Source organism: Lolium perenne, chromosome 2, assembly GCF_019359855.2.
Source record: "Lolium perenne isolate Kyuss_39 chromosome 2, Kyuss_2.0, whole genome shotgun sequence".
Taxonomy (NCBI): Eukaryota; Viridiplantae; Streptophyta; class Magnoliopsida; order Poales; family Poaceae; genus Lolium; species Lolium perenne.
This window is the reverse complement of record NC_067245.2, coordinates 8,007,601-8,035,464: the sequence shown is the minus strand read 5'-3', so window position 1 is coordinate 8,035,464 and position 27,864 is coordinate 8,007,601. Positions and strand designations below refer to the sequence as shown.

Here is a 27,864-nt window from a genome sequence, read left to right as displayed (position 1 = left end):
CATAATATATGATTTTATTTTGCAAGGAAGTTTGAAAATATTCAGTTGTTTTTGTCTGTATAATTGTACTAGATCATGTAGTTTTGATAATTAAATCATGCATCACTCCCTTTTGGCAACAAAAAAATATTATAAGCATTTATGATTCGTTTGAATGAATAGAGACATCAGGAGAAGAGGCGCAACTTGGCGTTGTTGCTGAGCTCAGTTGCCAGCGCCGCTTCCACACGATGTGCGCTTGTGCTCGAGCCTCCCCACTGCCAAGACCAAGAGCCAAGAGGCATGAAAGCACCCCTTCCCAGACCTAGCCGACGATGCAATCCTGTCGCTGTTGCTGATGATGCATGTCTTTGATGAGGTGGTTTTTCCATTTCTAGTGAGGTAGATCCTTCATCTCTATGCTTGTTTCTTGTGCTTTTGTGTGTATCCTTCTATGTGTTCTTCTCTGAATTTTAAGAGAATCAAATGTTCATAACTTCTTTTGTTAAAATGCATCTGCCTTTATTCAAAGCATGTAATTGACCAAAGTTTTATATGTAGTCTAGGTGATCATAGCGAAGATCAATATAACTCTTCTGTGTTGAACGTGTGAATATTGGTTGATATAAAGTTCTAGTGCATTTTTCTGTTGGTATCTGATGGTTTTGTCTCAAGTGTGATTTCTGTAGTAGGTAGCTATGTGTTATGCCAGTGGTGTCGATGACGTTCTTTGTGCCCTGGACGTATGTGAGTTGCTAGACATTCATGATGATGATGATGACCATTACTTGTTTGCATGCCCCTTTGACACAAGATTCTATAGTAGTACATATTCTATTCAAATTGTTGCTATGTTCGTGATATTAGCTTCAAACTAATTATTTGCTTATGATAGAATTTGCCGGGTACTTAGTCCTTGTAAAAAATAATGTCTTGCTCATTTTTTGATAGTGGCAATTGGTGAAAATACTTATATTTACCATGACGGGTTTAGAAGTTACTTGGTCGCTTTTTTTATAGTAATGACATGCCTCTGGTGATCGCCGTGCAAAAAAGGAGGTGATCAAAGTTGGCCTCCCTGAGCTCCTTTTGGTGTTTGCCTGCTTTGGATGCTGCTGCCGGTGTCTCCCCCGAATGTGTCCCATGGCTGCTGCAGGCGGCACGGCTTCACGGCTTCGGATGCTCCCCTAGAGCCCTCCAATGGTTGGTGGCCATCAATGGGTAGTGGTCTCGCTTTCCGGTGGGACCACACCTCTTCGTGCACTGAGATCATCATCGTATACAAATGAAACTATGGGCAGCGTGTCATGACATTCTAAGGTTAGTATTTGGTTATGTTGTTAGTATGACATCATGATTAATTGGATTATGCCGCAAATTTGCAGGAAAAAAATTATTTTTTGTTAATTTAGTCACTCATGTTAGCTTTTGGTTGTGTCGATTTAGCCTTTTTTTGGTATTCAGATTGTTACCACCTTGATGTTATGTAAAGGTGTTTGATTTCCTAACAATATCGAAGTGTATTCTTGTTTGAACATACATATTTGATATTTTCTGTTCACTAAATAAATAGTTGATTTGCTATGATGATAAATAGATTGGCTATGAGGAGATAATAGAATCAGTTTTTTTTTTCATATGTTTGTGAGATTTCTTTTGATGGTTGCATGTCTGGTAATATAGCTACACTATATTGTTGCATTGGTCTCATTGGTTGTTTGTTACGCTTGATGTCGTATGCTGATATTGACTGAAACAAATGCCTTAATGTCTACTGTTAAGTTGTGTGTGGTGATACTGCCTTGGCCTCATTGGTTGTTTGTTACGCTTGATGTCGTATGCTTATATTGAGTGAAACAAATGCCTTAATGTCTACTGTTAAGCGGAAGGCTCGCTGGTGGGCTGCAACCACAGCCATGCTCTTGCCAGCGCCGAGGCCGTGTTGTGAGCACCCTGCCCTGGCATAGCTGTTGGAGGAACCAAGGCTGTTTCTACTACTCTCTTCTTCGCCGAGGTATAAATCCTTCATTATTAGGCCCATCTAGTGTTATTCTCTGTGTGCTGTATAGTTTTGTCCTTCTCTAAATCATCTAGTCTAGGAGAGCACACATTTAGAGCTCCTGTTAGTGAGATGCATATAATTTTTTCGCAAAGCACCTAGTGGATCAAAGCTCTATTTTTTCTAGTTCATCACAGACTGATGCAATCTCGGTGTCAGTTTATTGAATCACCATGTTTACATGTTAGTGTTGCACCATTTTGCCGCAACCACAAAGCTGCAATAAGCCTATTTTGTCCCTATGCGCTTCCTTGTTCTAGGTTTATCTAGTAGAGATCATCTCATGTAAACTATGTTGCTGTTAAGCATGCTATAGTTGTGTTTCTTCTTTGGTCTATGCTACCTACATGTATTGCTGTGATCTTATATATGAGCTGAGTATGTACTTGGTTTTGCTATTCATCATTTCTGCATATTTTGGTGTATGTGTTCATTTGGGGTAGCCCAAACAAATGGTAGAAGCCTAGAAGCTATTGGGATGCACTTGCTTAGAACATTTGAGAATCAGTCATGATTCTTGTGCATAAACTTCTTCCAGTGTGGTCATTTTGCTGAGCTAACTTTTGAACATAATACATGATGTGTTTGTGAAAGAAAATGGAAATTATTATGTTGTTTTTGCCTTTCTATAACCATACTATATGTTGCATTTTTTGGTAAGGAAATACTGCATCACTCCCTTTTGAAAACAAAAGAAAGCATTTAGAATTCATGTCTGTAAACAGAGACATCGGGAGGAGAGGCGCAGCTAGCCGGCGAGTGTCGGTCAAAGCTGCAGTTCTACCATCGCTTCTTGCTCATATCGATGTGTTCTCTCCAGTGCAGTCATGCCGCCACCAATTTGTCAATTCTTCAACGGCAAATGGACGAGGCACTTCAAGAAAGACATGACTCCTGAAGCCCTACAACAGTTCCTACTCATCCATGGCAAACTCGCGAGCATGCAGCTGCAACCTGATGTGTCGGACGAGGTGATATGGAGGTGGACGGTTGATGGGCAGTACTCTGCTACCTCGGCTTACGCTATGCAGTTTGAAGGTGCCCTATGCCGACACTTTCGAGTGCTGATATGGAGTGGTGTGATGCTCCTCTGAAATGTCGAACCTTCTCGTGGCTTGCCATGTTAGGGAAATGCCACACTGCAGACTGCCTTATGAAGAAAGGATGGCCTCACAATGCCGCGTGCGTGCTATGCCTCAGTGAGCCAGACTCTGGAACAAGGTCTTGCGCACTGCTGGGTTGCCTCTCAGCTTGGTGCCTAGCCCTAACACGGCTTGTTTGCAGATTGGTTCTTGACGACCCAGATGTCACAGCCGCAGGCAATCAAGAAACAATGGGCAAGCCTAGTTCACCTCACTTGGTGGACAATTTGGAAAGAGCGTAATAATAGGATCTTCCACAACAATGCAGCGCCGATCAGCAGAATCCATTCCAATATCATCGAGGAAGCGGAATTGGCCAGACGCATGCAAAAAAAGGGCTCATGAGCTGCTGCATAGACCGAGAGAGCCGGATTGACTAATCCATGATGTTTCGCATCTTCCTAGCTTGCTAGCTGCAGGTTCTTTTCTTTGTATGTTTTATTTTCCCTTTGGTCACCTTGTACATCTTGTACCCTCTTTCTAATATCAATGAAAAGCAGGCCAAGGCTGCCTTTTCGTAAAAAAAAAAAGAGTTGCCATGTTGGATGATCTAGGCAGCTAGTTTAGACGGGATAGTATTGTCACACTTGAGGGGTGATATATGTGCATGTCTAGCTAGGTGTGTGTTACATTTCCCGATGTCCAAACTCCTGGAACTATCTAGCTGTGTGAATGTACCTGCCGATTGTAGCTTAGCTAGCTGATGTATACTTATGATGTCTAGAGCTGATTACGTTCGATAGAATCTTGCGCATTTATATTATGTACTTTTGTATCCGTCCAGAACTGATTATGAAACTTTTGAGTTATGCATTAGGATTAACTTTCACTGATGTTGGTTTTCTAGTGTCGTGGCATTTCCGTTTGGTTCAGCCTATGGTTTGGTTGAATATCACCTGAGGTGTTTCTGTTTGCACTTTTGTAGTTTGTGAAGTCTGTTGTGTGGTAAAAGAAAAAATATCTTGATAATTTTTTTTTTCAGTTGATTATTCAGGGTAAGTACGTTAATTTTATGTTCTTAACGCAAATTGTTGAACTATCACTGCTCTTTCTTGACCTCCTTGTAAACAGCACAAGAAAATAATTTGGCATTGCTCATCTGGGCTGGTTCCTTAGTACAAAAGGAGTATTTGGTTTGTTCTGAAATGGATTAGCACATAAGTAGGATCTGGCTAAGAAGCACGACTGCCAATTGTGCTGGACATAGGGCCCTGTAAACGAACGGTGACGTGCATCCATATTGTTTCATCAGTTAAAACAAGTACCATGACGTCATATAGTCGGTACAACTAGCATAAACAAAATTGTTGCTCGTGGTGAGATTGGTCTCACACCTCTTCGACAGCAACTTGTGAATCCTCATAGAAATACAAAGCCAGAAAATACATCTGTGTGCGTGTATCTACTTAGCACCTATATAGCTGTCAAGGTTTAGCTACTGCGAGAGATGAACAACTCAGGGCCTCAAAAGAGTGAAAAAAGTTTCAAGTTTGAACATTCTAAACGATGATCAGTTGGTAACATGAAACTAAAACATTGCAGGTTCTGGAGTAGCTAAGCCCTATTTAATCCACTTCAAAAAAATCTGTGTTAATCTCTCAGAAAACTAGCACCAACCATGCAATCGATCTTAGTAAAACAAGTAGTACTAATTTGCACTAGTTCCGGGGTCACCAGTAGTAACTGGGGAAACTAATCGTTAAATCTTAGGAACCATAATAAATGAATGGGTCCTGATTTTTAGGTGAAACTAAGCGACAGACTCCCAAACTAAGCTAGAGCTGTGCTATTATGGCTCTGGCATGCATGGGATTAAAAATCAAGGATTCATTAGCGATCCGTCTGCGCGATCCGCGGGACAACGTAATCTTAGGCTGTTTACAAGCTGCTAACAGCCACCAACGAAGCAAGATGACAGAACCAAAAGAAAATTTCATCTTCTTCCCGCTCTACCTATGTTCCCTCCCCCCAAAATTTGAACCTCCAATCTTGGCCTCCTTCATCCTATATATACAAAGAGGGGTGGAGCTAACGCGTGCGTCGCGTGTGACTTAGACTTTGACTCTTGCTCGGAGAGGAGAGGAGAGGAGAGGAGGCACTCTGCCGCCGCCCACTTCATCAACAACTGCCGTGGTGGACAGATGCGAGGAGTGGCCATGGTGGTCCTCGCCGCCGCGTTCTGACGCCGGCTTGCTGGCGTGGTGGTCGATGAGGCTATCAAGCAGGTCGTCCCACATCTTGTGCACTCTCCGGGCCTTGGCGCACACCATCCTCTTGATGATGTCCAGCTTCACCAGCGCCGGGAAGTGGTCCTCGAGGTTGAAGCCGCCGATGAGCGAGGAGTTGGCCTCCACCAGCTCCCGGAAGAGCTTGTTGTGGCCCTGCTTCCGGAAGGACTTGCCGGACACGGCGTGGCAGACGACGTCGTTGGCGAAGGCGCTGAGCATGTCGCTGAGGTCGACGGGGGCGCCGGCGCCGACCGCGTCGCGGAGCTTGGCGACGACGAGCCTGACCTCGTGCTCCCGCGCGTGGCGGTAGGAGCGGACCTTCCTGGCGGTGAGGAGGTGCGTGGTGGCGATCTTCTTGACCTGGCGCCAGTGGTGGCCGTAGGGGCAGAAGGCGACGTCGGTGGTAAAAAAAAAAAGCAAATATCTTGATATTTTTTTTTTCAGTTGATTATTCAGGGTAAGTACGTTAATTTTGTGTTCTTAACGTAAATTGTTGAACTATCACTGCTCTTTCGTGACCTCCTTGTAAACAGCACAAGAAAATAATTTGGCAAAGCCAAGCTAGTTTTGAAGTTCACTTTCAGCTGCACATGCATTGCTCATCTGGGCTGGTTCCTTAGTACAAAAAGAGTATTGGTTTGTTCAGAAATGGATCAGCACATAAGTACGATCTGGCTAAGAAGCACGACTGCCAATTGTGCTGGACATAGGGCCCTGTAAACGGTGACATGCATACATATTGTTTCATCAGTTAAAACAAGTACCATGACGTCATATAGTCGGTACAACTAGAATAAACAAAAAGATTGCTTGTGGTGAGATTGGTCTCACACCTCTTCGACAGCAACCTGTGAATCCTCAAAGAAATACAAAGCCAGAAAATACATCTGTGTGCGTGTATCTACTTGGCACCTATATAGGGCTGCCAAGTTGTAGCTACTGCGAGAGATGAACAACTCAGGGCCTCAAAAGAATGAAAAAAGTTTCAAGTTTGAACATTCTAAACGATGATCAGTTGGTAACATGAAACTAAAACATGCAGGTTCTGGAGTAGCTAAGCCCTATTTAATCAACCTAAAAAAAATCTGTGTTAATCTCTCTCAGAAAACTAGCACCAACCATACAATCGATCTTAGTAAAATATGTAGTAGTACTAATTTGCACTAGTTCCGGGGTCACGGTAGTAGTAACTGGGGAAACTAATCGTCAAATCTTAGGAACCATAATAAATGAATGGGTCCTGATTTTTAGGTGAAACTAAGCGACAGACTCCCGAACTCTTCCATCTCTCTCACATGCTAGAGCTGTGCTATTATGGGCTCTGGCATGCATGAGATTAAAAATCAAGGATCCATTAGAGATCCATCTGGCCGATCCGTGGGGCAACGTAATCTTAGGCGTCCATCTATCGCAAGCTGCTAATAGCCACCAACGAAGCAAGATGATAGAACCAAAAGAAATTTCATCTTCTTTCCGCTCTACCTATGTTCCCTCCCCCAAAATTTGAACCTCCAATCTTGGCCTCCTTCAGCCTATATATACAAGGAGGGGTGGAACCAACGCGTGCGTCGCGTGTGACTTAGACTTTGACTCTTGCTCGGAGAGGAGAGGAGAGGAGGCACTCTGCCGCCGCCCACTTCATCAACAACTGCCGTGGTGGACAGATGCGAGGAGTGGCCATGGTGGACGAGCAGCCGCGTCTATCGTTTCAATCGGTGGCGGGGCCGTGGTGAAGATGGCTGCATCACCCAGTAGGAACTGGGAGTCATTCGTCGTCTTCCTGTGCTTATAATCTCAGTTCGCTTGGCCGTCCGCGAGCAAGCCCAACAGGTAACCTCATCATGCATAGTTTCTGCTTCTCACCTTTGAGCATCTGTTTTTTGAGTCCATCTTGCGGGGCTGATTAATTTTACCCATAGTGGGAGTAACTACATCACATACCCAAGATATTTTCGTGACATGACATGATAATAAATAAATAAAGAGAGTGTGGTGTTAACTAGCTATATTACCATAACATCACACACCACAAAAAAAGGAACATAATAGATGACACAATCCACGAAACCAAATATAAGTTACAACCTACTACCCACTATGAAGGATAGTAAAATAGAGTAGTAACTTGTGCATGTTACTACCCTATGTTACTCCACACTATGACTAGCTTCACGCCACCGGGGCATGTAGTCAGATCTCCTTGACTGAGGATGGGGAGCAGCAGGATCAAGCGCCAAGAAATGCGACACGGTTAGATGGTGAATTGCGGTGGCGGCGAGAAGAAGCAGCAGGCTAGCCGTGTGGTGCGGGAGAAGGGAACATGGATGACTTGCGATTTGGGAATTGGGGATAAACAAGCTTTCTTTGAGGTCAGATGTATTTGTGATGATCCGATCGTAACTATAAGATCAGGATCATCCCTTCCTTTTCTCTGTTTGTTGTAACCTTCCGTGTACTCATCCTCTGCCGATGTTGGCATATAAATTAACACGCAACCGATGGAAGTCCCCATCGTTAAACCAAAACCCTCTAGCGATCATAGTTACTACCCTATGTTACTCCCCACTATGACTAGCTTCAAAATAGAAGTTCAAAAGCACGATATTATTGCGATATACAGGTAATATAGAGTCTAGAGTCCTCAGTTAATCTTACGGCAGTAGAGGGACGAGGAGGAGCTTCTCCTTGCGGTGCACAGTGATCCCAAATGATTCGGCCATACTAATGCCACCTTCCTGCGCCGATCGAGGTGGCAGCTTCCGGTCGAAGTGGTACATGAGATTCGCCAGCATGATCTCGACGGTCACGATGGCGAAGTTGATGCCGGGGCATATCCTTCGCCCGGCCCCAAATGGGAGGTAGAGGAAGTCGTTCCCCCTGTAGTCCACGGCGGCGGCGCTGCCGCCTTCCAAGAACCGCTCGGGCACGAACTCCTCCGCGCTCTCCCAGCCGCTAGGGTCCCTCGCGAGAGCCCAGCTATTGACGATGACGCGCGTCTCCGATGGTATCGTGTAGCCGTTGACGTCGCAGCCGGCCATGGATAGGTGGGGCACGAGGAGCGGCGCCGGCATGTGGAGCCGGAGCGTCTCCTTGATCACCGCTTTCAGGTAGGCCAAACCAGTGAGATCGTCTTCGGTGACCGTGTCTTTTTCCTTGGGTACGGTGTTCCTCACCTCGGCTTGTAGCTTGGCCATGAGGTGGGGGCTTTGCATGAGCCGGACCATGGCGTACTCCAGCACTATGAATGATGTGTCCGTGCCAGCTTCAAACATGATCTACATGCATACATACATTTTGTGCAAGAATACAAAGAATCAACATCTTAGCATGTATATAGAGCTAGAATAGCTTTGCTAGTATGTGACGTGTAGGTGAAGGTGCCGTTTAATTGTGAGGTCATACTATACGTGCGTACCGTCAACTGAGCCTTGATATGGTCTTTCGTGAGGTTGTACTCTTGCTGCACGGAAAGCAAGACGTCGATGAAGTCGCAGTCCTCGCCGCCGCGTTCTGACGCCGGCTTGCTGGCGTGGTGGTCGATGAGGCTATCAAGCAGGTCGTCCCACATCTTGTGCACTCTCCGGGCCTTGGCGCACACCATCCTCTTGATGATGTCCAGCTTCACCAGCGCCGGGAAGTGGTCCTCGAGGTTGAAGCCGCCGATGAGCGAGGAGTTGGCCTCCACCAGCTCCCGGAAGAGCTTGTTGTGGCCCTGCTTCCGGAAGGACTTGCCGGACACGGCGTGGCAGATGACGTCGTTGGCGAAGGCGTTGAGCAGGTCGCTCATGTTGACGGCGTCGCCGCCGACCGCGTCACGGCGGAGCTTGGCGACGACGAGCCTGACCTCGTGCTCCCGCGCGTGGCGGTAGGAGCGGACCTTCCTGGCGGTGAGGAGGTGGGTGGTGGCGATCTTCTTGACCTGGCGCCGGTGGTGGCCGTAGGGCAGAAGGCGACGTCGGTGGAGCCGTAGAAGAGGATGTCGGTGACGGGGGAGTGCGGCCGGGACGCGAAGACGTGGTCGTGCGTGCGCAGGACGGCCTGCGCGGCGGCCGGCGAGGAGACGACGAGCGTGGGGACGGCGCCGAGGCGGAGGAGCATGAGGCCGTCGCGGCCGTGCTGGGCGGCGAGGTCGCGGAGGGAGACGTGCGGGAAGGAGCCCAGCAGGTGCAGGTGACCAATGACGGGGAGCCGGCCACGGGGAGAGGGCAGCTTGCCCAGCGCCTCCTCTCTGGCTCTCGCCGTGGCCGTCCCGTTCCCGAAGCGGCGCACCATGAGGAGGACGGACGCCAAGAGAACAGGGACCAGGACTAGGAGGGCTGCTGCCTGTGCAGACCTCGCCTCATGGAGAATGGAGAAGGACCTGCGTCGCTTCACTTCACCCATCGCTCACAATCACAGCAGCGGAGCAGGTCGTTCGATTGACTCATCTTTCCTTCCACCTTTTCACGCGCGCGCGATCGTGCACTCGAATCGTTTCTTTCTTTCGTTGCCCCGCGCGCGCGCGTGGATCGAACAGACGTGCTGTTCAACCTTTTGACAAGTTTTTTTTAAATAGAAGGCCCTCCGGCCCAGATCTGGGCCCGCCGCCGCCACCCCTGGCCACGGCCGCCCCGGCGTCAAGGTCGCGCCAGCACCGGTGGCTGGGCCGCCGTGCCGCGCCACCACCAAGCCGGGATCCGGATGCGCCCCGCGTCGGCCGGAGGGGATGGGCGTCGACGCCGCTGAAGACCGCCCCGCGAGGCCCGCAGCAGCTCGCGCCGAGAAGAGCCACCGCCGCCGGCACCGTGCGGGCTTTGCCCGGCGGCTCGCGCCGGCAGCGGCAGCGGGAGGGGCGGGGAGGAGCGCTGAGGCGGGGAGGAGGAGGGGTCGCCCTGTCGCCGCGGGGGCGACGCGGAGCGACAGCGAGTCGTTCGAGCCCCCTTCTCGTCTCTTCTTTCCTTCCACCTTTTGACAAGTTAAAATCGTCCATCCATTAAAATCGCACCTTTTGACTCGATCCATTAAAACCGTACGTACGGCGCGGACCGAATTCGAGCCGGCGAAAACAAGTTACTACGTACGTGGCTTTTATTAATTTCTCCTCGATCACGTACGCGCCTCCATTGGATGCCTATATCGCGCGCGCGTGGTTAATTGGGACTCACAAGCACGTACGTTAAAGTTAGGAAAAGAAGTAGTCCATCAAGTGCCTACGTACGTATAATTCTCTTCCCCCTTGGCCAAAAATAGCGGCGACTGAAGGCGCCGACGCTTGAGATCTGCCGCCGATAGAGAGCTTCCATTGTGGTGAGCACCGCACGCTCAGCCGTGTGCCTCTTAACTCCAGATCGACGAGCTCTGGGGCTCTCACCCTCCTGTCTGTCTCCACGACCACAAGGAGGAGGAAGAGCTGCCCAAGAACTCACCAAATCCAGAGCCGAGAGAAGTACCTGGATCTCTGCTCCACCGGGGAGAGCACACCGCTTCGCCTCTCCTCCTCGCCTCCACGGCCGGCCAGAAGCAGCGCCGTCGTGTGCCGCAGGAAGCATCGCCACTCCCCCTCGCCTCCCTGGCCGGCCAGGGGAGGCTCTACGTCCCCGTGCCACAGCAGCATCAGAAGATCTGTGGTCTCTACTTTATTTGCGGAGACCGTGGCTCCCTCCTTTTTTCTATGCTCCGACCACCGGAGACATATATAGCAGCAAGAAGAAGAACCCTAATCCCCAGATCTTGCCGCCTAGATCTGAGGCACAGCTCCCAACCACCACTAGGGGAGGAAAACTAGAAGAAAACTTACGTATGTACAGCCGGGGCCGTCTCCTCTCCATCTCCAGCCGGCTATTCCGGCGGAGATGAGGAAGGAGCGGCCCCGGAGAGGGGGAGAGAGAGCAGCTACTGTAGTGAGTTGAGAGCGGGTTGGGGGGAATGAGAGCGCCGCGATTTAACATTATGGAACCGAGCGAGACAAACTGAGAACACTACTGGTCAAACCCCTGAGTCGTAGCTTACTGACGCGCAATGCAATGATGGATTTACCTACCTACCGTATGCGAGCCGTAGATCTGGCTTGCTGGCTAGCACAAATTAGGCATGGTCTTTTTTTTTACCGGGCTTGGGAACTGCATTAGTGAAAGCGGTAGGTACAAAAAAAAATACAAGGAGGGTCTCAAAAATTGAAATTACAACATGATCCTCACTCTTAGCAACTAGGACCTTAGAAAGAAGTGCACTCAAGTCCAACTCCACCGCATAATCTGTGAGACCTCAAATCATGGCTACTCACCCCGTCGCCAAGGACGAGACCACATGGGATGATGCAAGCGTGTGTCACCACACCGAGATCAAACAACCTCCATAATGGCACATTGGCTTGAAGGTTGACGAAGCTAACGCATACAAGATACCTGAGAACGGAGTGGCCTCCCCGTTGGCCAAGGATAACGCCGGCCGATGGTGCCACCATTGATGAACTCCGCAGTAGATCGACGCGGATTCAGAAACTCCACGAGAGACTCCAAATCCTAGCATCTTTACTCTTCTTCCGCCACCGGAGCGACCAGAACTCCACCGCGACATGACGCCGGACTCCATAAAGGAAGCAACAATTCTAAACCTAGCCCTAGACTTAGCCACTTTGTACAAGGATTCACCAGCCTCTAATCCATCTACACACCGGCCAGCGCGGCTGTCGGGGCGAGAGGAAGAGGAGCCAAGGATCTGGTTAATTCTCAAAGGGGTTGGGGGGAGGCACGTGAGAGAGGAGAAGGAAGCTAAATCGATGCAACATGAGATTGTGACGTGAGAAGCCGTGAAGAACAAAGATAGGGTAAACAAAATAAAAGCCTTCGCAAGCATGGCCAAATAATCTGATAATGTGTGTGTGTGTGTGTGTTTTTATCGACTTTCAAGAGATCCCATGGCCGATATCAAAGCATTCCGCGCCTAGCGGAAGGTGGCGTCGGGAAGAGCTAGCCTGGCAACGTGCATTGTTAGTGGCGGGTGACGATGTAAATTTTCAATCATGTCAACATGCTCGGGCGAGCCAAGGCGTGAAGTTGCTGCATTCGGCGACGTTCGGCTCAGGGTTCTACGACGGTCTCGTGAGGAGCAAATACAGTATATACCATTATACCGAGCCTGAAAGGACGTGATCGAGTGCGCGACATGGGGCATCGATGACCTTGCCGGTTGTCTAGGGAGCCATGCATCTCAATTAGTCGCGTGGCAATGGCATTTTAAGCATTTTGTTTTTGGTTCAACCACTTTATTTTATATTTAGTCAACTTTAGTATGTAGGTTCACTTATTTTAGTTTGTATATAGTCTAATTTAAAAGTACCAAAACATTTTATATTGGTGCACCGATACATGCAAATACGTACTACACATGTGAACATGAAACGGGGTAATTCACGTCCAGGTGGATGCTGATGAATTGCTGCCACATGCCGCCTAATTTATTCCAGAGTGATTTTGGAGCAGACTCATCGGGAAGACGCAATTTATTGGGAGAGCAAATAATTAGCGGACCAACCAAACACAGGAGTTGATGGGGCGGACGAAAACCCAACCCAACGAACGCCGGCGATCAATGCTCTTCTCGTTCCCGAAATCACAAAACACACAACCAATCTCTCGCGTCCTCTCATCTCCTGCCGGATCCTCTTTCTTCCCCATCGCCGCCGCCTCTTGCTGCTGCTGCTCACCGCCGGGAAACCAGCACCTCCGCTCACCGGCGCACCCAACCTCCTCGCCGCCCACCCTCAGATTTCCCGTGCATCCGCCGTCCGGAGAAGAGAGGCCGTCGCGCCTCCCACCTGTCGGTAGGGACGCCGCCCGGTGCCTCTTGTCCAAACACCCTCTTCCTGGTGACGGAGGAGAATCACACAGAAGAGGCCCGCACGCTTCCCTGGATCTGTGTGCTCCTGCTGGCCCGCCATGAATGCGCTCGTCCTTGTGGCAAGCGAGCCAACGACGAGGGAAGGGCGGAGCTTGGCCTGTCGTCCTGGTTGCTATTGGGTACGGGAAAATTGGGCGGCGGCCGACGGCTGGGCCGCGGTGCAGTCATGGCGGCGGGGAGAACAGGAGGATGAGCTGGTGATGTGTCCTTCCCGGGGAGCTGCTGCGGTCGTCCATGGGGAAATGTTGCAGGGGACCTCCTGTTCAACCTCCCCGAGCTGCCTCCACCGCCGGCGGCAACATCCACAACCTCCTGCCACCGGTGGCCTCCGCAACCTACTGCTCCCGGTGATCTTTCTCTCCTCCTCCTCCTCCTCCTCCTCCCTCTCCATGCATTCCTTGTAAAATGTGTTTCTTTTTACCATGTTGAATGTGTTGAATGTGCTGCCAGTGGAGATCATTGCATTACCTGTGTTCGTTTTTGTGGGGTACTGGTGCCCATATTTACTAAGATTGCTGTCACTTTTTTCTTAAATTTTGCATGACTATCCCTCAAGTTATTTGATCCACGATTGACTGACCGGCAAGTTAATCGGCGAGTCCCGCAGGCGGAGCTCGCCGTGTCGCATAAATGGCAGCATGGAGGCAAGAAAGAAGAGATGGTGGTCGGCCCGGAGCTGCTGCTTTCAGTGCCGGTGATGTCCCCGACTTGCTGCTACAATAAACCACTCCCTCCAGTTGTTGTAGACAACCGCCCCAACCTGCAGCTGCCAGGTGAGGACCCTCATTTTCACTTAGGTAGTAAATGGTTCACTGAATTAAAATTTGTCATGTGCCTAGGCATGTCCATACTTGTACATTTTCCCATTATGCATACATGTTTGCTGGTCAATCTGAATGTTGTACATACATGTGTAGGACATGGATGCGCTCCATTTTCTTGACTTTTTTTTAGCTGCTTATTTGCACAATAGAGCCGGTATGTTCAAGGTTTTACTAGCTAGTACAAGTGATTGTTCTTCCCTAAGAGCCGGTATGTGCGTAGGCATCGCAAACTGTTGAAGGAGACCTCTTGTACAACCTCCCCTAGCTGCTGCCATTGCTGCTGGCAACATCCCTGACCTCCTACCACCGCTGGCTACCGCAGCCAACTACTCCCAGTGATCTCTGTGTCCCCGTCCTCCTTATCCATGCATTCATTGTAAATGTGTTTCTTTTTTTTTATCATGTTGAATGTTTTACTGGTGTAGATCATGCGAATGAATTTTGATATATCTTTTTGAATTGTTTCATTGCATTACTTATGTTCGTTTTTCTTGGGTAGTGCTGCTCAAATTTACTAAGATTGCTGTCACTTTTTCTTAAACTTTCTAGGACTATCCCTCAAGATCCACTATTGATGGGCAAGTTCATCGGCGGCCGCGGCCGGCTGGCAGAGCTGGCCGTATGTACAAATGGCAGCATTGAGGCAAGAAGGAAGAGATGGCGGTTGCCTTCCCGGAGCTGCTGCAATCAACGACTCCCTCCCGCTGTTGTAGGCGACCACCCAAACCTGTAACTGCTAGGTGAGGTCCATCTGTTACACTTAGTAGATGTTTCACCGCATCAAAATTTGCTGTTTGCATAGGCAGGTCCATAATTGTATACTTTCGTATTATGCATCCATGTTTGCTGGTCAATCTGAATGTTGTCCATACATGTGTAGGACATGGATGCATAATACGAAAGTATACAATCTGAATGTTGTCAATATCTTTAGTTCATGTCCTCAGATGTTGAATAACTCATTTCTAATATATATGTGGTAGCCTCTACACAGAGAGAATATTTTGCTAATAATATTTGGACAAATTATTTGTACTCTAATAGAGTTTCTCTCTTATCTGTCTCTTTCTTGCTCTCAAACTGTCTCCAATCATGGACATATGCATTGTAACTATACACAAAGTAGCTTGTCTACCAACATTTAAGGGTTCCTACCACGGGAATTTGTCTGGCCTGGAAGAGGTTTATAAGTAACATGAAAGGTTTTCACTATGGAACGAAGAAGCACATTGTTGGCTGATGCAGATGAGTACTATGTGCCTCTAGTCATACCATAGTGTAAAATCTTACGATAAAAACAATAGTGAATCCTACCTAATGATAAGAAGTGACATTTTAAATTTTAGATTAGATGGAAATTATAGTCAACAATAAGAAATCTAACCAGGTCATCCAAATATGTTAAATTGTATTCCCAAACATTTACTTTTGTACCACCCATAGTAGTCTTCACAATATTTAGGTTGATGAACTTGAAAATGAGAATGGAGTTTGGTATATCCAAATAAAAATAATAAAGTGATCTAGCTTTATTATTAGGGCCTATTTTTTCATGAAAAATAAAGTCCCGGTAGTACCATCTAAATGACAACCGAGCACTGCACCCCAGAATCTTCAATCCTTCATGGACAAAATAGCTTTGGCACATGCAACCTAGTGACCAGGAGCTCATGGGTAATCGTCACGGTTAGAAACATCTAACTTCAGCTCATAAACTCTTGGTCTTAACACATTGATTAATAATCTGCAAACGAAACCGCATCAAAGCTGTCTCGAAAAAAGAAGATAAAAATACTGAATTTGGCTCATCAAACCCTCAAAAGAAAACAATGTTCAACAAAAATCAATTGCATCATGCGAAGGTATGTTCTCACCAGAGCATGGACACTTAAGTTTGATCTCACCAAAGCATGGACACTTGAGTTTGCTTTGTAGATGAACGAAACCAGGTCTTTCATTTCTAGGCAGGTCAACCCCAATATCGCCCAGTAGTGCATCCATGCAAACCATATCATCAAACTAATTGGAAGAGAAAGTCATGTTCAAATTAAGAACCACCACCAAAATCCAGGTCGTCGAGGTCATACATGCGTATAGGAGCAGTTCCAGTGATCGTGCGGATGGCGCATAATATTTGGGAAGGTAGAAAAGTGGTCAAGCCTGGCTCACCCTCTGCCTCCCGGGTCGCTCACGCGGGCGACTCCGGAGGCGACCACCCCAAACCCTAAAACCAAACCGAGCTCCCCTGCTCCCTAGCCGCCGCCGCCCGCGGTGATGGCGGCTCCCGGCGGCGAATGCGGGGGCTGTGTTCGTGGCGCACCACGACGGAGCTCCTTCGCGCGGGTCACGCGGGCTGCGGCGGCGTGGTGTGGCGCGGGGAATGAAGGCGGCACGCGGCGGTGTGGCGCCCGGGGAAGCTGCGCGGCGAGGAATGCCTGCTGGTGGCGGCGCTCATGCCCGACCTGGGCCGTGCGGGCTGCAGCTGTGGCGCTCCGCGACGATGCTAGCTGCGGTGTTGGCTTCCCCTTCTTCGATCCCCTCCTCCAACCCTCCTCCCGGCCATCGCTGGTGGAGGACGTCGGACGTGCGGGCATGCGAGCAACGGCCCTTTGGGCGATGGCTGCTCTGCTTTGCCCCGACGGATCCCGGCGGCGGTAGCTGCGGGCCGGCGCGGCGGCGCCTGCGCTGGCCGGTGCCCCTCCTCCTGCGCCGGTTCTAGGCTTCCTCCGCGGGTCGGGCTACTCCCGCAACCTGCCTCACCACCTCCGGTCTGCCCCTGCACCATTGAAGGTCCTGTTCGTGGGTCGAGGCGAAATCCCCGCGTGGCAACAGCCTGCGCTGTCAACGTCGACGCCCGAGGGTGCCGTTACCTTCTTGGAGGCATTGGCATGACTCTCACCAGACTTTCTCCTCGAGCATCGGGGGAAACCCTAGGTCTGGCCTGCTGGATCGGGCAGCGGCGGCTTCTCAGCGCTGTTCCCCTCTTGAGGGCGCTGCTTTGGCTGCAAGTGGAGTATTGGTTGCTGCAGCTGGATGTTGGTGATGCGTCGCTACGGCGTAGACTGCTTCACAAGGCATGGAAATCCAGGGCGCTGCGTATGCCAAAGCCGACGCCTCTCGATGATTGCTACACCTGTTCCAGCTAGGCCCTGCCTCCCACTTGCCGACTCTCTTATCACATGATGGGTGTGAGGTACGTTGGCATGGGCAGTCTTGGAGCTGCAATCATCCTTGGAAGAGTCAGCAACGGCGGTGTCGCTGCCCTGTTGTCCCACGTCTGAATGCCTCACCATTCTTGGTTGGAGGCAAGGCTAGGCGAGGCCTAATGTTGTTGCGGTCTGTAGTCGAGGGCACCTCCTTACCAAGTTGTAGTCGCTTGGTGAGGACGGTCGTGTGTGTGTGTGTGTTGTGTGTGTGTGTCCCTCCTTACGGACGTTGTACTCCCGTTGTCTTCTTCTGTTCAATGAAATGAAACGCAACATGTCTTGCGTTCTCTAAAAAAAACTTGGGATGGTAATTATGGCATGGGTGGGATTTGGGGTTTGGGAGCAATTATTTTTGTTGTGTGATTCGATTGTGTGGCATATCATACAACATTGGAAGAACGTGGACCATTAAATATAGGCATATGAACGGTCAAGATGCACCGGATCGGCAGTCTCGCTCTTTTTATATTAGTGGTGATATGCTTCTCTATCGTTTAAGTTCATTGGCTATAGTAATCTTGCGGAGATTTGTAAGTAAGCTATGATTCTCAACACATATAACATTTTCTAGGCATGCATTGTACTTCTACTGCAATCACTTAACTCGAAAGCGATGGTACTACGATGATGAAATTGTTAATGTGAATGCCCATGGTTTAATTTCCACCATCCTTTTATATTTGCAGGTATTCCCAAGAATCTAGTTAGGATCTACGATGCATGGGCAATCTTGTTTGTGTCTTGGTTACTTGTGTTCAGAATTTGGGGCTCCTCAACTCACAATGTATGTTGTATCATACTAGTACTTTTGACTTTTAAGCTCTAGGATGCTTTGCTCATGGTATGTTGTTGCTCACTTGAGAAAAAGTAATGACATTGAGTTTAGAGTGTTTCTTAGTTACCTCCTTGCTTGTGATCATATGCTGCTGGTCAGGTGGTGCTAGTTACCTTTAGTGTTGCTACCTGTGATGCTCTTGATACTTGTTTCTGAATTACTAGGTGATGGCACTACTTGCTTTGTCATGTCTTGCTGTTCTTATTTACTTGGTGTTCTATTATAGGCTGTTCTGTCATAGTCTTGTTGATAGTTATCAAGTTCAGCTGATGGGTATCCTAAGTTGACAAGCACACCGTGTCGAAGTGTTAACCACATGTGGGTTTAATTTTGATATGCCAAGTGTTTTTAAATCTTGGCTGGGCTGTTTGCTGAGTGTTAGCTTGAGAGGGCTGATTTTTTTATAAAGATGAGTCTTTGTATTTAACTTGTGGGCCATTTGTGGGCACAATGTTAGCTCCAGGCTTGTGCATTTGGTTTGGGTGACTAATGTGAACCTCAAACCAGATATTTATTTAATGCATGGAGCTTGAGTTCTTATTAAGAGGTTTTTGTTGTCTAAAATGTTGTTGATTGCACTTGTTGGAACTGATCTTATTAGTAAGATGTATTTTTGCCTTAATTTAGAAAAAAGTCGATTTGTAAAAATCTTAATATAGCTACATACTTGAAACCTCAAATGAGTAAATAAAATGGTAATTAGAAGTGCAACATTCGTACAATGTGCGACCAAATTTTAGTACACGACATCTTTTAGAACAATGTTAAACAACTTTGCAACCAGGGGCAGCTTGTCGTCGCGCCAATGCTTATTAGTAAGATGTATTTTTGCATGTAAACTGGAAATTTCTTTATCAATTATTTGTTTTAGTGGATAGTTAGCATTTAAAATCCACATAATAATCATGGTGAATAGTCCAGGACATTGTGAAATGTTAATGTTCATTGTAGTGTAGTTTTGCTAGTTTTTTCTTATATTGTAATGGAATGGCTAGCCTTCCAATGAGTCATTAATTAGCACCATATCTGATCTCTATGCGGATGTTATGCAGCTCGAGTGCTGCTATTTGGGTAACTTGAATTTTTCGGGAAAGTAGTTGCACTTTTTTTGCATCAACAACTTATTAATAACTGTGTATGCTATGTTGTTGAGTAGCATATTCTTGATGTTTCAGGGTTCTTCTAGGGTAGGGGATGGGAGGGGTGACGTTGCGGTTCGGTAGTGATGAGCCTCCTAGCCAACTTCGCCAAGAACCAAGTCAACCTGAAGGTGGCTCCCATCATAGCCAAGATGATGGCGGAGGTCAATGGCTGGTCCTAGTGAACATCATGAGCTCACCGCACGAAACCGTAGTGGCTCGTGGATGACCTCTCTGGTGAGTTATTTGTTTACCACTTGAATGTGTTGCTCCCATGTGGACCATCGTGCGATGGCTTCACTATGCTCCAGCATTTGAGATGATGAACCTTATTTGATTTATGGTGATGATGATCATCTGGTCGGTGTAGTTTCTACGTTCTATTCCTAACACATTGACATCTGTCCTTGGTTATTGTAAGCCAACGTAGTTGATGATTTTGTGTTATAGGCCTAAACTTGCTATTATTTGGTATTGAATACCACTTGTTGGTCTTGTGTGGTCTCGATAACTTATTGCTAGATCTTGGAATGATCTCGGTATTGCTATCTATGTGTACATAGATATTCTGCTGGTGAGGTTTAGATATTCCTTATGGTACTTTGGCGTTATCTGTTTACTTTCTAGAACGAACAAATTTAGCTGGTATTTCTCTTTATACGAATCTTCAACAATTTTTTTTTTTGTGAAACAACTGGTTAACCTTGTTTAGATGAGCGGTTAGTATCTATACATGTATATGTGAGAAGTTAGTATCTCTACATGCATATGCGAGCGGTTAGTATCTATACATGCATCTGTTATCTACATGAATGTTTTTGTATTGTGACGGACTTCATGACTATGTGGGTACTACTTATGAGATCTTTGTTGTTTTCTCCCCTGTTTTTTGTATTCTGCTTTATAAGAATACCAAGCTATCCTGCAAGCTCTTCCATGATTGGAAGTATCATCTCAATGTTATAATTAGAGGTCTAGAGCTTTACTTTTATCCGTTCTGCTTTGAACTCACTTTTATTGATTTAATTCACAATGCTATGACATTCATTGTCTTGATATTTGATGTTTCTTAACTGCAAGTTTTTGAAGCACAGGAGCATAATATGATTGTGTCTGGTTCATGACTAGAGGGTGGCGTTCTTAGACTTTTGTGGATTTTTTGGTAAGTTCCTCGTGCCACTCCTTTCTACTCTACGTGCTCCGGGATAAAACGACCGAGCCAAAGAATATATATGTTCCTAGGTTCTCAGATTCAAACTAGGCTAAGAAATGTTAAGTTGGTTTGCATGTAAGATAGTTGCAATTGGTGTTGTTAAAGCATATCCATATTTTGATTAGATGTAAATTTAAACAATTGAAATCATTTCTTTCGAGCCAACTTTTGAACATAATACATGATTTATTTTTGCAAGGAAGTTTGAAAATATTCAGTTGTTTTTGTCTTTGTATAATTGCACTAGATCGTGTAGTTTTGATAATTAAATCATGCATTACTCCCTTTTGGCAACAAAAAAAATATTATAAGCATTTATGATTTGTTTGAATAAATAGAGACATCAGGAGAAGAGGCGCAACTTGGCTGTGACTGCTGAGATCAGTTGCAGCGCCGCTTCCACACGATGTGCACTTGTGCTCGAGCCTCCCCACTTTGCCAAGACCAAGAGCCAAGAGGCGTGAAAGCACCCCTTCCCGGACCTAGCCGACGATGCAATGCTTGGTGCTTCTGCTGCGATGATGGATGTCTTTGATGAGGTGGTTTTAGCATTTCTAGTGAGGTAGATACTTCATCTCTATGCTTGTTTCTTGTGCTTTTGTGTGTATCCTTCTATGTGTTCTTCTCTGAATTTTAAGAGAATCAAATGTTCATAACTTTTTTTGTTAAAATGTATCTGCCTTTATTCAAAGCACGTAATTGACAAAAGTTTTATATGTAGTCTAGGTGATCATAGCGAAGATCTATATAACTCTTACGTGTTGAACGATGTGAAGATTGGTTGATATAAAGTTCTAGTGCATTTTTCTGTTGGTATCTGATGTTTTTGTCTCAAGTGTGATTACTGTAGGAGGTAGCTATGTGTTATACTGTTATGCCAGTGGTGTCGATGACGTTCTTTGTTCCCTGGACGTATGTGAGTTGATAGACATTCATGATGATGATGATGACCATTACATGTTTGCATTCCCCTTCGACACAAGAGTCTATAGTAGTACATATTCTATTCAAATTGTTGCTATGTTCCTGATATTAGCTTCAAACTAATTATTTGCTTATGATAGAATTTTCCGGGTAGTTAGTCCTTGTAAAAAAATAATGTCTTACTCATTTTTTGATAGTGGCAATTGGTGAAAATAATTATATTTACCATGATGGGTTTAGAAGTAACGTGGTCGTTTTTATAGTAATGACATGCCTCTGGTGATCATGCTCGTGGCCATGCAAAAAGGAGGTGATCAAATTAAGTCGGCCTCCCTGAACTCCTCTGTTGTTTGCCTGCTTGGGATGCTGCTGCCGGTGTCTCCCGCGAACGTGTCCCATGGCTGCTGCAGGCGGCACGGCTTCACGGCCTCGGATGCTCCCTAGAGCCCTCCAATGGTTGGTGGCCGTCAATGGGTAGTGGTCTCGCTTTCCGGTGGGACCACATCTCTTCGTGCTGAAGATCGGCATCGTATACAAATGAAACTATGGGCAGCGTGTCATGATGTTCTAAGGTTAGTATGACATTCTTAATTGGATTAGGCCACAAATTTGCAGGAAAAAAATATTTTTTGTTAATTCAGTCACTCATGTTAGCTTTTGGTTGTGTCGATTTAGCCTCTTTTTTTGGTATTCAGATTGTTACCACCTTGATGTTATGTAGAGGTGTTTGATTTCCTAACAAGATCGAAGTGTATTCTTGTTTGAACATACATAGTTGATATTTTCTGTTCACTAAGTAAATAGTTGATTTGCTATGATGATAAATAGATTGGCTATGACTCTATGAGGAGATAATAGAATCAGATTTAATTTTCATTTGAGTGTGAGATTACTTTTGATGGTTGCATCGCTGGAAATATACATACACAAACTTCTTGCATTGGCCTCATGGGTTGATTGTTACCCTTGATGTCCTATGCTGATATCGACTAAAACAAATGCCTTAATGTCTCTTTGTTAAGTTGTGTGTAGGAAATCATCTGCATGCATGAATGGAAACTTTGTTTCACTCAATAAACAATTGCTTTCCGCATAGGCAGTAGATGTATGCTTTCTCGGGTGGGAGACACAGAGAGCGGAAGGCTCGCAGGTGGGCTGCGACCACAGCCATGCTCTTGCCAGCGCCGAGGCCGTGCTGTGAGCACCCTTCCCTGGCATAGCTGTTGTAGGAACCAAGGCTGTTTCTACTACTCTCTTCTTCACCGAGGTATAAATCCTTCATTATTAGGTCCATATAGTGGTATTCTCTGTGTGCTCTATAGTTTTGTCCTTCTCTGAATCATCTAGTCAAGGAGAGCACAAATTTATAGCTAATGTTAGTGAGATGCATATATTTTTTTAGCAATGCACCCTCTTTGGATCAAAGCTTTATTTTTGAAGTTCATCATAGCCTGATGCAATCTCGGTGTCGGTTTATTGAATCACCATTTTTACATGTTAGTGTTGCACCATTTTGCCGCAACCACAAAGCTGCAATGAGCCTATTTTGCTCCTATGTGCTTCCTTCCTTGTTTTAGGTTTAGCTAGTAAAGATCATCTCATGTAAACTATGTTGATGTTAAGCATGCTATAGTTGTGTTTCTTCTTTGGTCTATGCTACCTACATGTATTCTTTGTGATCTTATATGCATTATGAGCCGAGTATGTACTTGGTTTTGTTATTCATCATTTCTGCATATTTTGGTGTATGTGTGCATTTGGGGTAGCCCAAACAAATGGTAGAAGCCTAGAAGCTATTGGGATGCACTTGCTTAGAACATTTGAGAATCAGTCATGATTCTTGTGCATAAACCTCTTCCCAGTGTGGTCATTTTGCTGAGCTAACTTTTGAACATAATACATGATGTGTTTGTGAAAGAAAATATAAATTATTATGTTGTTTTTGCCTTTCTATAACCATACTATATGTTGCATTTTTTGGTAAGGAAATACTGCATCACTCCCTTTTGAAAACAAAAGAAAGCATTTAGAATTCATGTCCGTAAACAGAGACATCAGGAGGAGAGGCGCAGCTAGCTGGCGAGTGTCGGTCAAAGCTGCAGTTCTACCACTGCTTCTTGCTCATATCGATGTGTTCTCTCCAGTGCAGTCATGCCGCCACCAATTTGTCAATATGGAATTGTGGTGCTTATGCTTTTTTTGGTACTTGCACTCAAATGAGTGATTATATACCCGTCTTTCCATGAACTAAATACCCTTCTTTCCATGAACTACTATATACCTGCATGCTATTTATAATATGATTATTACTGTGGTCATCCCTAGCAGGGGCATTCTAGGATGGTTGAATTTTGTAGAAATACATTGATCTGTAGCATACCGATTGATATCACTATGAGCCTTAGGTTGGATGATAAGAAAAGTAAAGATAGCAGCAGTGACAAAGATACATGAACTTCCGACCTGGGACTTCTCTTTTTCATGATAGAAACACTGCTTGTTCCTGAGAATGCCTAGCAGAATTCGCTGTTGCAGGTAGACCGGAGAAGGGTATTGAGCCAGTTTATGTGATTGGAGCATTAGGATATATGATGTAATTGCTTAGTTATTTCTTCTTGTCTTTAGTATAGTTACTGTATTTACTGGTTCTTCAATGCTAATAAATGTAGTAAAATGTCTTTCTTCACTGCCATAGGGCCATCAACTATTGGAGAAGATTTCCTGCGGCGGCTTTGTGCATCCACTGCGGTTAGTGGTGAGTATTGGTGGTGCGTGGCCACCTGGACCACGGTTGCATTCGGTAGCGAGATGGTGTTCTTGACCAGCAGTGCGTGTCCACCTGGACCACAGTTGCATTTGGTAGCAGATGGTGTTATTGATCACTCACGGTGGGGCGAATCCAAGGGTGGTGGTCTTGGTTACATTATCAAGTCCATTTGTTATTGGACCTGGGAGCATCTGTTTCCGAAATCACCATTTACCTTATAGGTATTCCTGTTTTGGATGGTACTCTGATACTGGTGGAAGTATGAAGGCGCTATTCACCATGGCAGACCGCGTGGGTGCCCTGAAGAGCAACAGATACCTGCAACCCAAGAATAGAGTCTCTATGTACGCTGATGATGTGGTTATCTTCATAGAGCCTGATGTGGAGGAGCTCATAGCCGTCAAGTCACTACTGCAATGCTTTGGTGATGCTTCAGGGCTGATCACAAATTACGCCAAGAGTGCAATCATACCGATCCAGTGCGGCCATATTGACACCAACACCCTCTCCATGACCCTGCAATGCACTGTGAAGGTGTTCCCCTGCACCTACCTAGGTCTTCCGTTGTCTGACCAGCGCCTGCGCAAAGGTGACCTACAACCCTCCCTCAACAAGCTGTCCAGAAAGGTCAAGGGCTGGAACAAAGGGAACTTCTCCCTTGATGCTAGGCTGCTCCTCGTTAAGCATGTGCTCTCGGCAATGCACATTTATCAGCTGCTAGTCATTGACCCTCATATTTGGCTTATCAAGGCTATCGATAAGCTCCGAATGGGATTTCTCTGGAATAATGATGAGCTTAGGGTGGAAAATGCTTGGTGAGATGGGAAGCTATCTGTCGGCCGCTGGAATTTGCCGGTCTTGGTATAACCGACCTGCAGCGTAAGGCTACTGCACTTCGTGTGCGATGGATTTGGCACACATAGAATGACAGTGACAAAGCCTAGTTCACCTCACTTGGGCAATTTGGAAGGAGCGTAGTTCACCTCACTTGGTGGACAATTTGGAAGGAGCGTAACAATAGGATCTTCCACAACAATGCAGCGCCGATCAGCAGAATCCATTCCAATATCATCGAGGAAGCGGAATTGGCGAGACGCAGGCAAAAAGGGCTCATGAGCTGCTGCACAGACCGAGAGAGCCGGATTGACTAATCCATGATGTTTCGCATCTGCCTAGCTTGCTAGCTGCAGGTTCTTTTCTTTGTATGTTTTATTTTCCCTTTGGTCATCTTGTACCCTCTTTCTAATATCAATGAAAAGCAGGCCAGGCTGCCTTTTCACAAAAAAGAGTTGCCATCTTTGGATGATCTAGGCAGCTAGTTTAGACGGGATAGTATTGTCACACTTGAGGGGTGATATATGTGCATGTCTAGCTAGGTGTGTGTTACATTTCCTGATGTCCAAACTCCTGGAACTATCTATCTGTGTGAATGTACCTGCTGATTGTAGCTTAGCTAGCTGATGTATACTTATGATGTATCTAGAGCTGATTACGTTCGATAGTAGAAATATATATTCCTCGTAAAAAAAATTACGTTCGATAGAATCTTGCATTTATATTATGTACTTTTGTATCCGTCCCGGAACTGATTAAGAAACTTTTGAGTTATGCATTAGGATTAACTTTCACTGTTGTTGGTTGTTTAGTGTCGTGGCATTTCCGTTTGGTTCAGCCTATGGTTTGGTTGAATATCACCTGATGTGTTTCTGTTTGCACTTTTGTAGTTTGTGAAGTCCGTTGTGTGGTAAAAAAAAAGCAAATAACACCCAATTTTTTTTTCAGTTGATTATTAATTTTATGTTCTTAACGCAAATTGTTGAACTATCACTGCTCTTTCTTGACCTCCGGGGAAGACTTAGGTAGGATCACCCTTTAGATAGGATCTATGAGAACAAATTTTTTGAAGCACAAAACATGTTCAAAAAATTATGAAAAAAAATGACAACGCACATATATGTTACATATGCAAGACCAAAAAATTGCAGCTTCAAATTCAACATATACTTAGAGAACCAAAAAAGACAAATTTAGGTGTGAATAGTGTGAACTAGAATTCAATCAGATATGACACTATTCATAGTCAGATTTGTCTTTTTTGTTTCTTCAAGTGTAGATCAAATTTTGAGATGATTTTTTTTGGAGTTGTAGATACAATCTATATGTATGTTCTATATTATTTTAAGATTTTTTCGCATGATAAAAACAAGTTTTGTGTGAGTTGATCCTATGATCTCACCTAATAGATAGATCCTATACAAGTCTCCCCCTTGTAAACAGCACAAGAAAATAATTTGGCATTGCTCATCTGGGCTGGTTCCTTAGTACAAAAGGAGTATTTGGTTTGTTCTGAAATGGATCAGCACATAAGTAGGATCTGGCTAAGAAGCACGACTGCCAATTGTGCTGGACATAGGGCCCTGTAAACGAACGGTGACGTGCATCCATATTGTTTCATCAGTTAAAACAAGTACATGACGTCATATAGTCGGTACAACTAGCATAAACATAATTGTTGCTCATGGTGAGATTGGTCTCACACCTCTTCGACAACAACTTGTGAATCCTCATAGAAATACAAAGCCAGAAAATACATCCGTGTATCTACTTAGCACCTATATAGCTGCCAAGGTTTAGCTACTGCGAGAGATGAACAACTCAGGGCCTCAAAAGAGTGAAAAAAGTTTCAAGTTTGAACATTCTAAACGATGATCAGTTGGTAACATGAAACTAAAACATTGCAGGGTCTGGAGTAGCTAAGCCCTATTTAATCCACTTCAAAAAAATCTGTGTTAATCTCTACTAGCACAAACCATGCAATCGATCTTAGTAAAACATGTATAGTACTACTAATTTGCACTAGTTCCGGGGTCACCAGTAGTAACTGGGGAAACTAATCGTTAAATCTTAGGAACCATAATAAATGAATGGGCCCTGATTTTTAGGTGAAACTAAGCGACAGACTCCCAAACCAAGCTAGAGCTGTGCTATTATGCCTCTGGCATGCATAGGATTAAAAATCAAGAATTCATTAGTGATCCGTCTGCGCGATCCGCGGGACAACGTAATCTTAGGCGTCCATCTATGGCAAGCTGCTAACAGCCACCAACGAAGTAAGATGATAGAATCAAAAGAAATTTCATCTTCTTCCCGCTCTACCTATGTTCCCTCCCCCAAAATTTGAACCTCCAATCTTGGCCTCCTTCAGTCTATATATACAAGGAGGGATGGAACCAACGCGTGCGTCGCGTGTGACTTAGACTTTGACTCTTGCTCGGAGAGAAGAGAAGAGGAGGCACTCTGCCGCAACAATTGCAGTGGTGGACAGATGCGAGGAGTGGCCATGGTGGACGAGCAGTTGCGTCTATCGTTTCAATCGGTGGTGAGGCCGTGGTGAAGATGGCTACATCATCCGGTAGGAACTGGGAGTCATCCGTCGTCTTCCTGTGCTTATAATCTCAGTTCGCCTGGACGTTCGCGAGCAAGCCCAACAGGTAACCTCATCATGCATAGTTTCTGTTTCTCACCTTTGAGCATCTGTTTTTGAGTCCATCTTGCAGGGCTGATTAATTTTATCCATGTTCTTTTGGCAAAGCCGGGCTAGTTTGGAAGATCTCTAATCCGGTTACATCTACGCCAAGTTTGTGAAAATCGCGTGCATGTGTAGATGGTT

At 45.9% G+C, this 27,864-nt stretch overlaps 1 protein-coding gene and 1 pseudogene across 1 annotated transcript; both read right to left on the bottom strand.

The window, feature by feature from the left end:
- Positions 1 to 167: 167 nt before the first annotated feature.
- Positions 168 to 7,089, bottom strand: LOC139835386 (indole-2-monooxygenase-like). The gene is made up of 3 exons (XM_071825228.1): positions 7,031 to 7,089; positions 5,280 to 5,832; positions 168 to 257 (listed from the first exon to the last, which is right to left on the bottom strand). Exons 1-3 carry the CDS (start codon positions 7,087 to 7,089, stop codon positions 168 to 170), a joined length of 702 nt encoding a protein of 233 aa, XP_071681329.1.
- A 969-nt stretch (positions 7,090 to 8,058) lies between these two features.
- LOC139835385 (indole-2-monooxygenase-like) lies at positions 8,059 to 9,791 on the bottom strand (annotated as a pseudogene).
- Between the last annotated feature and the right edge of the window lie 18,073 nt (positions 9,792 to 27,864).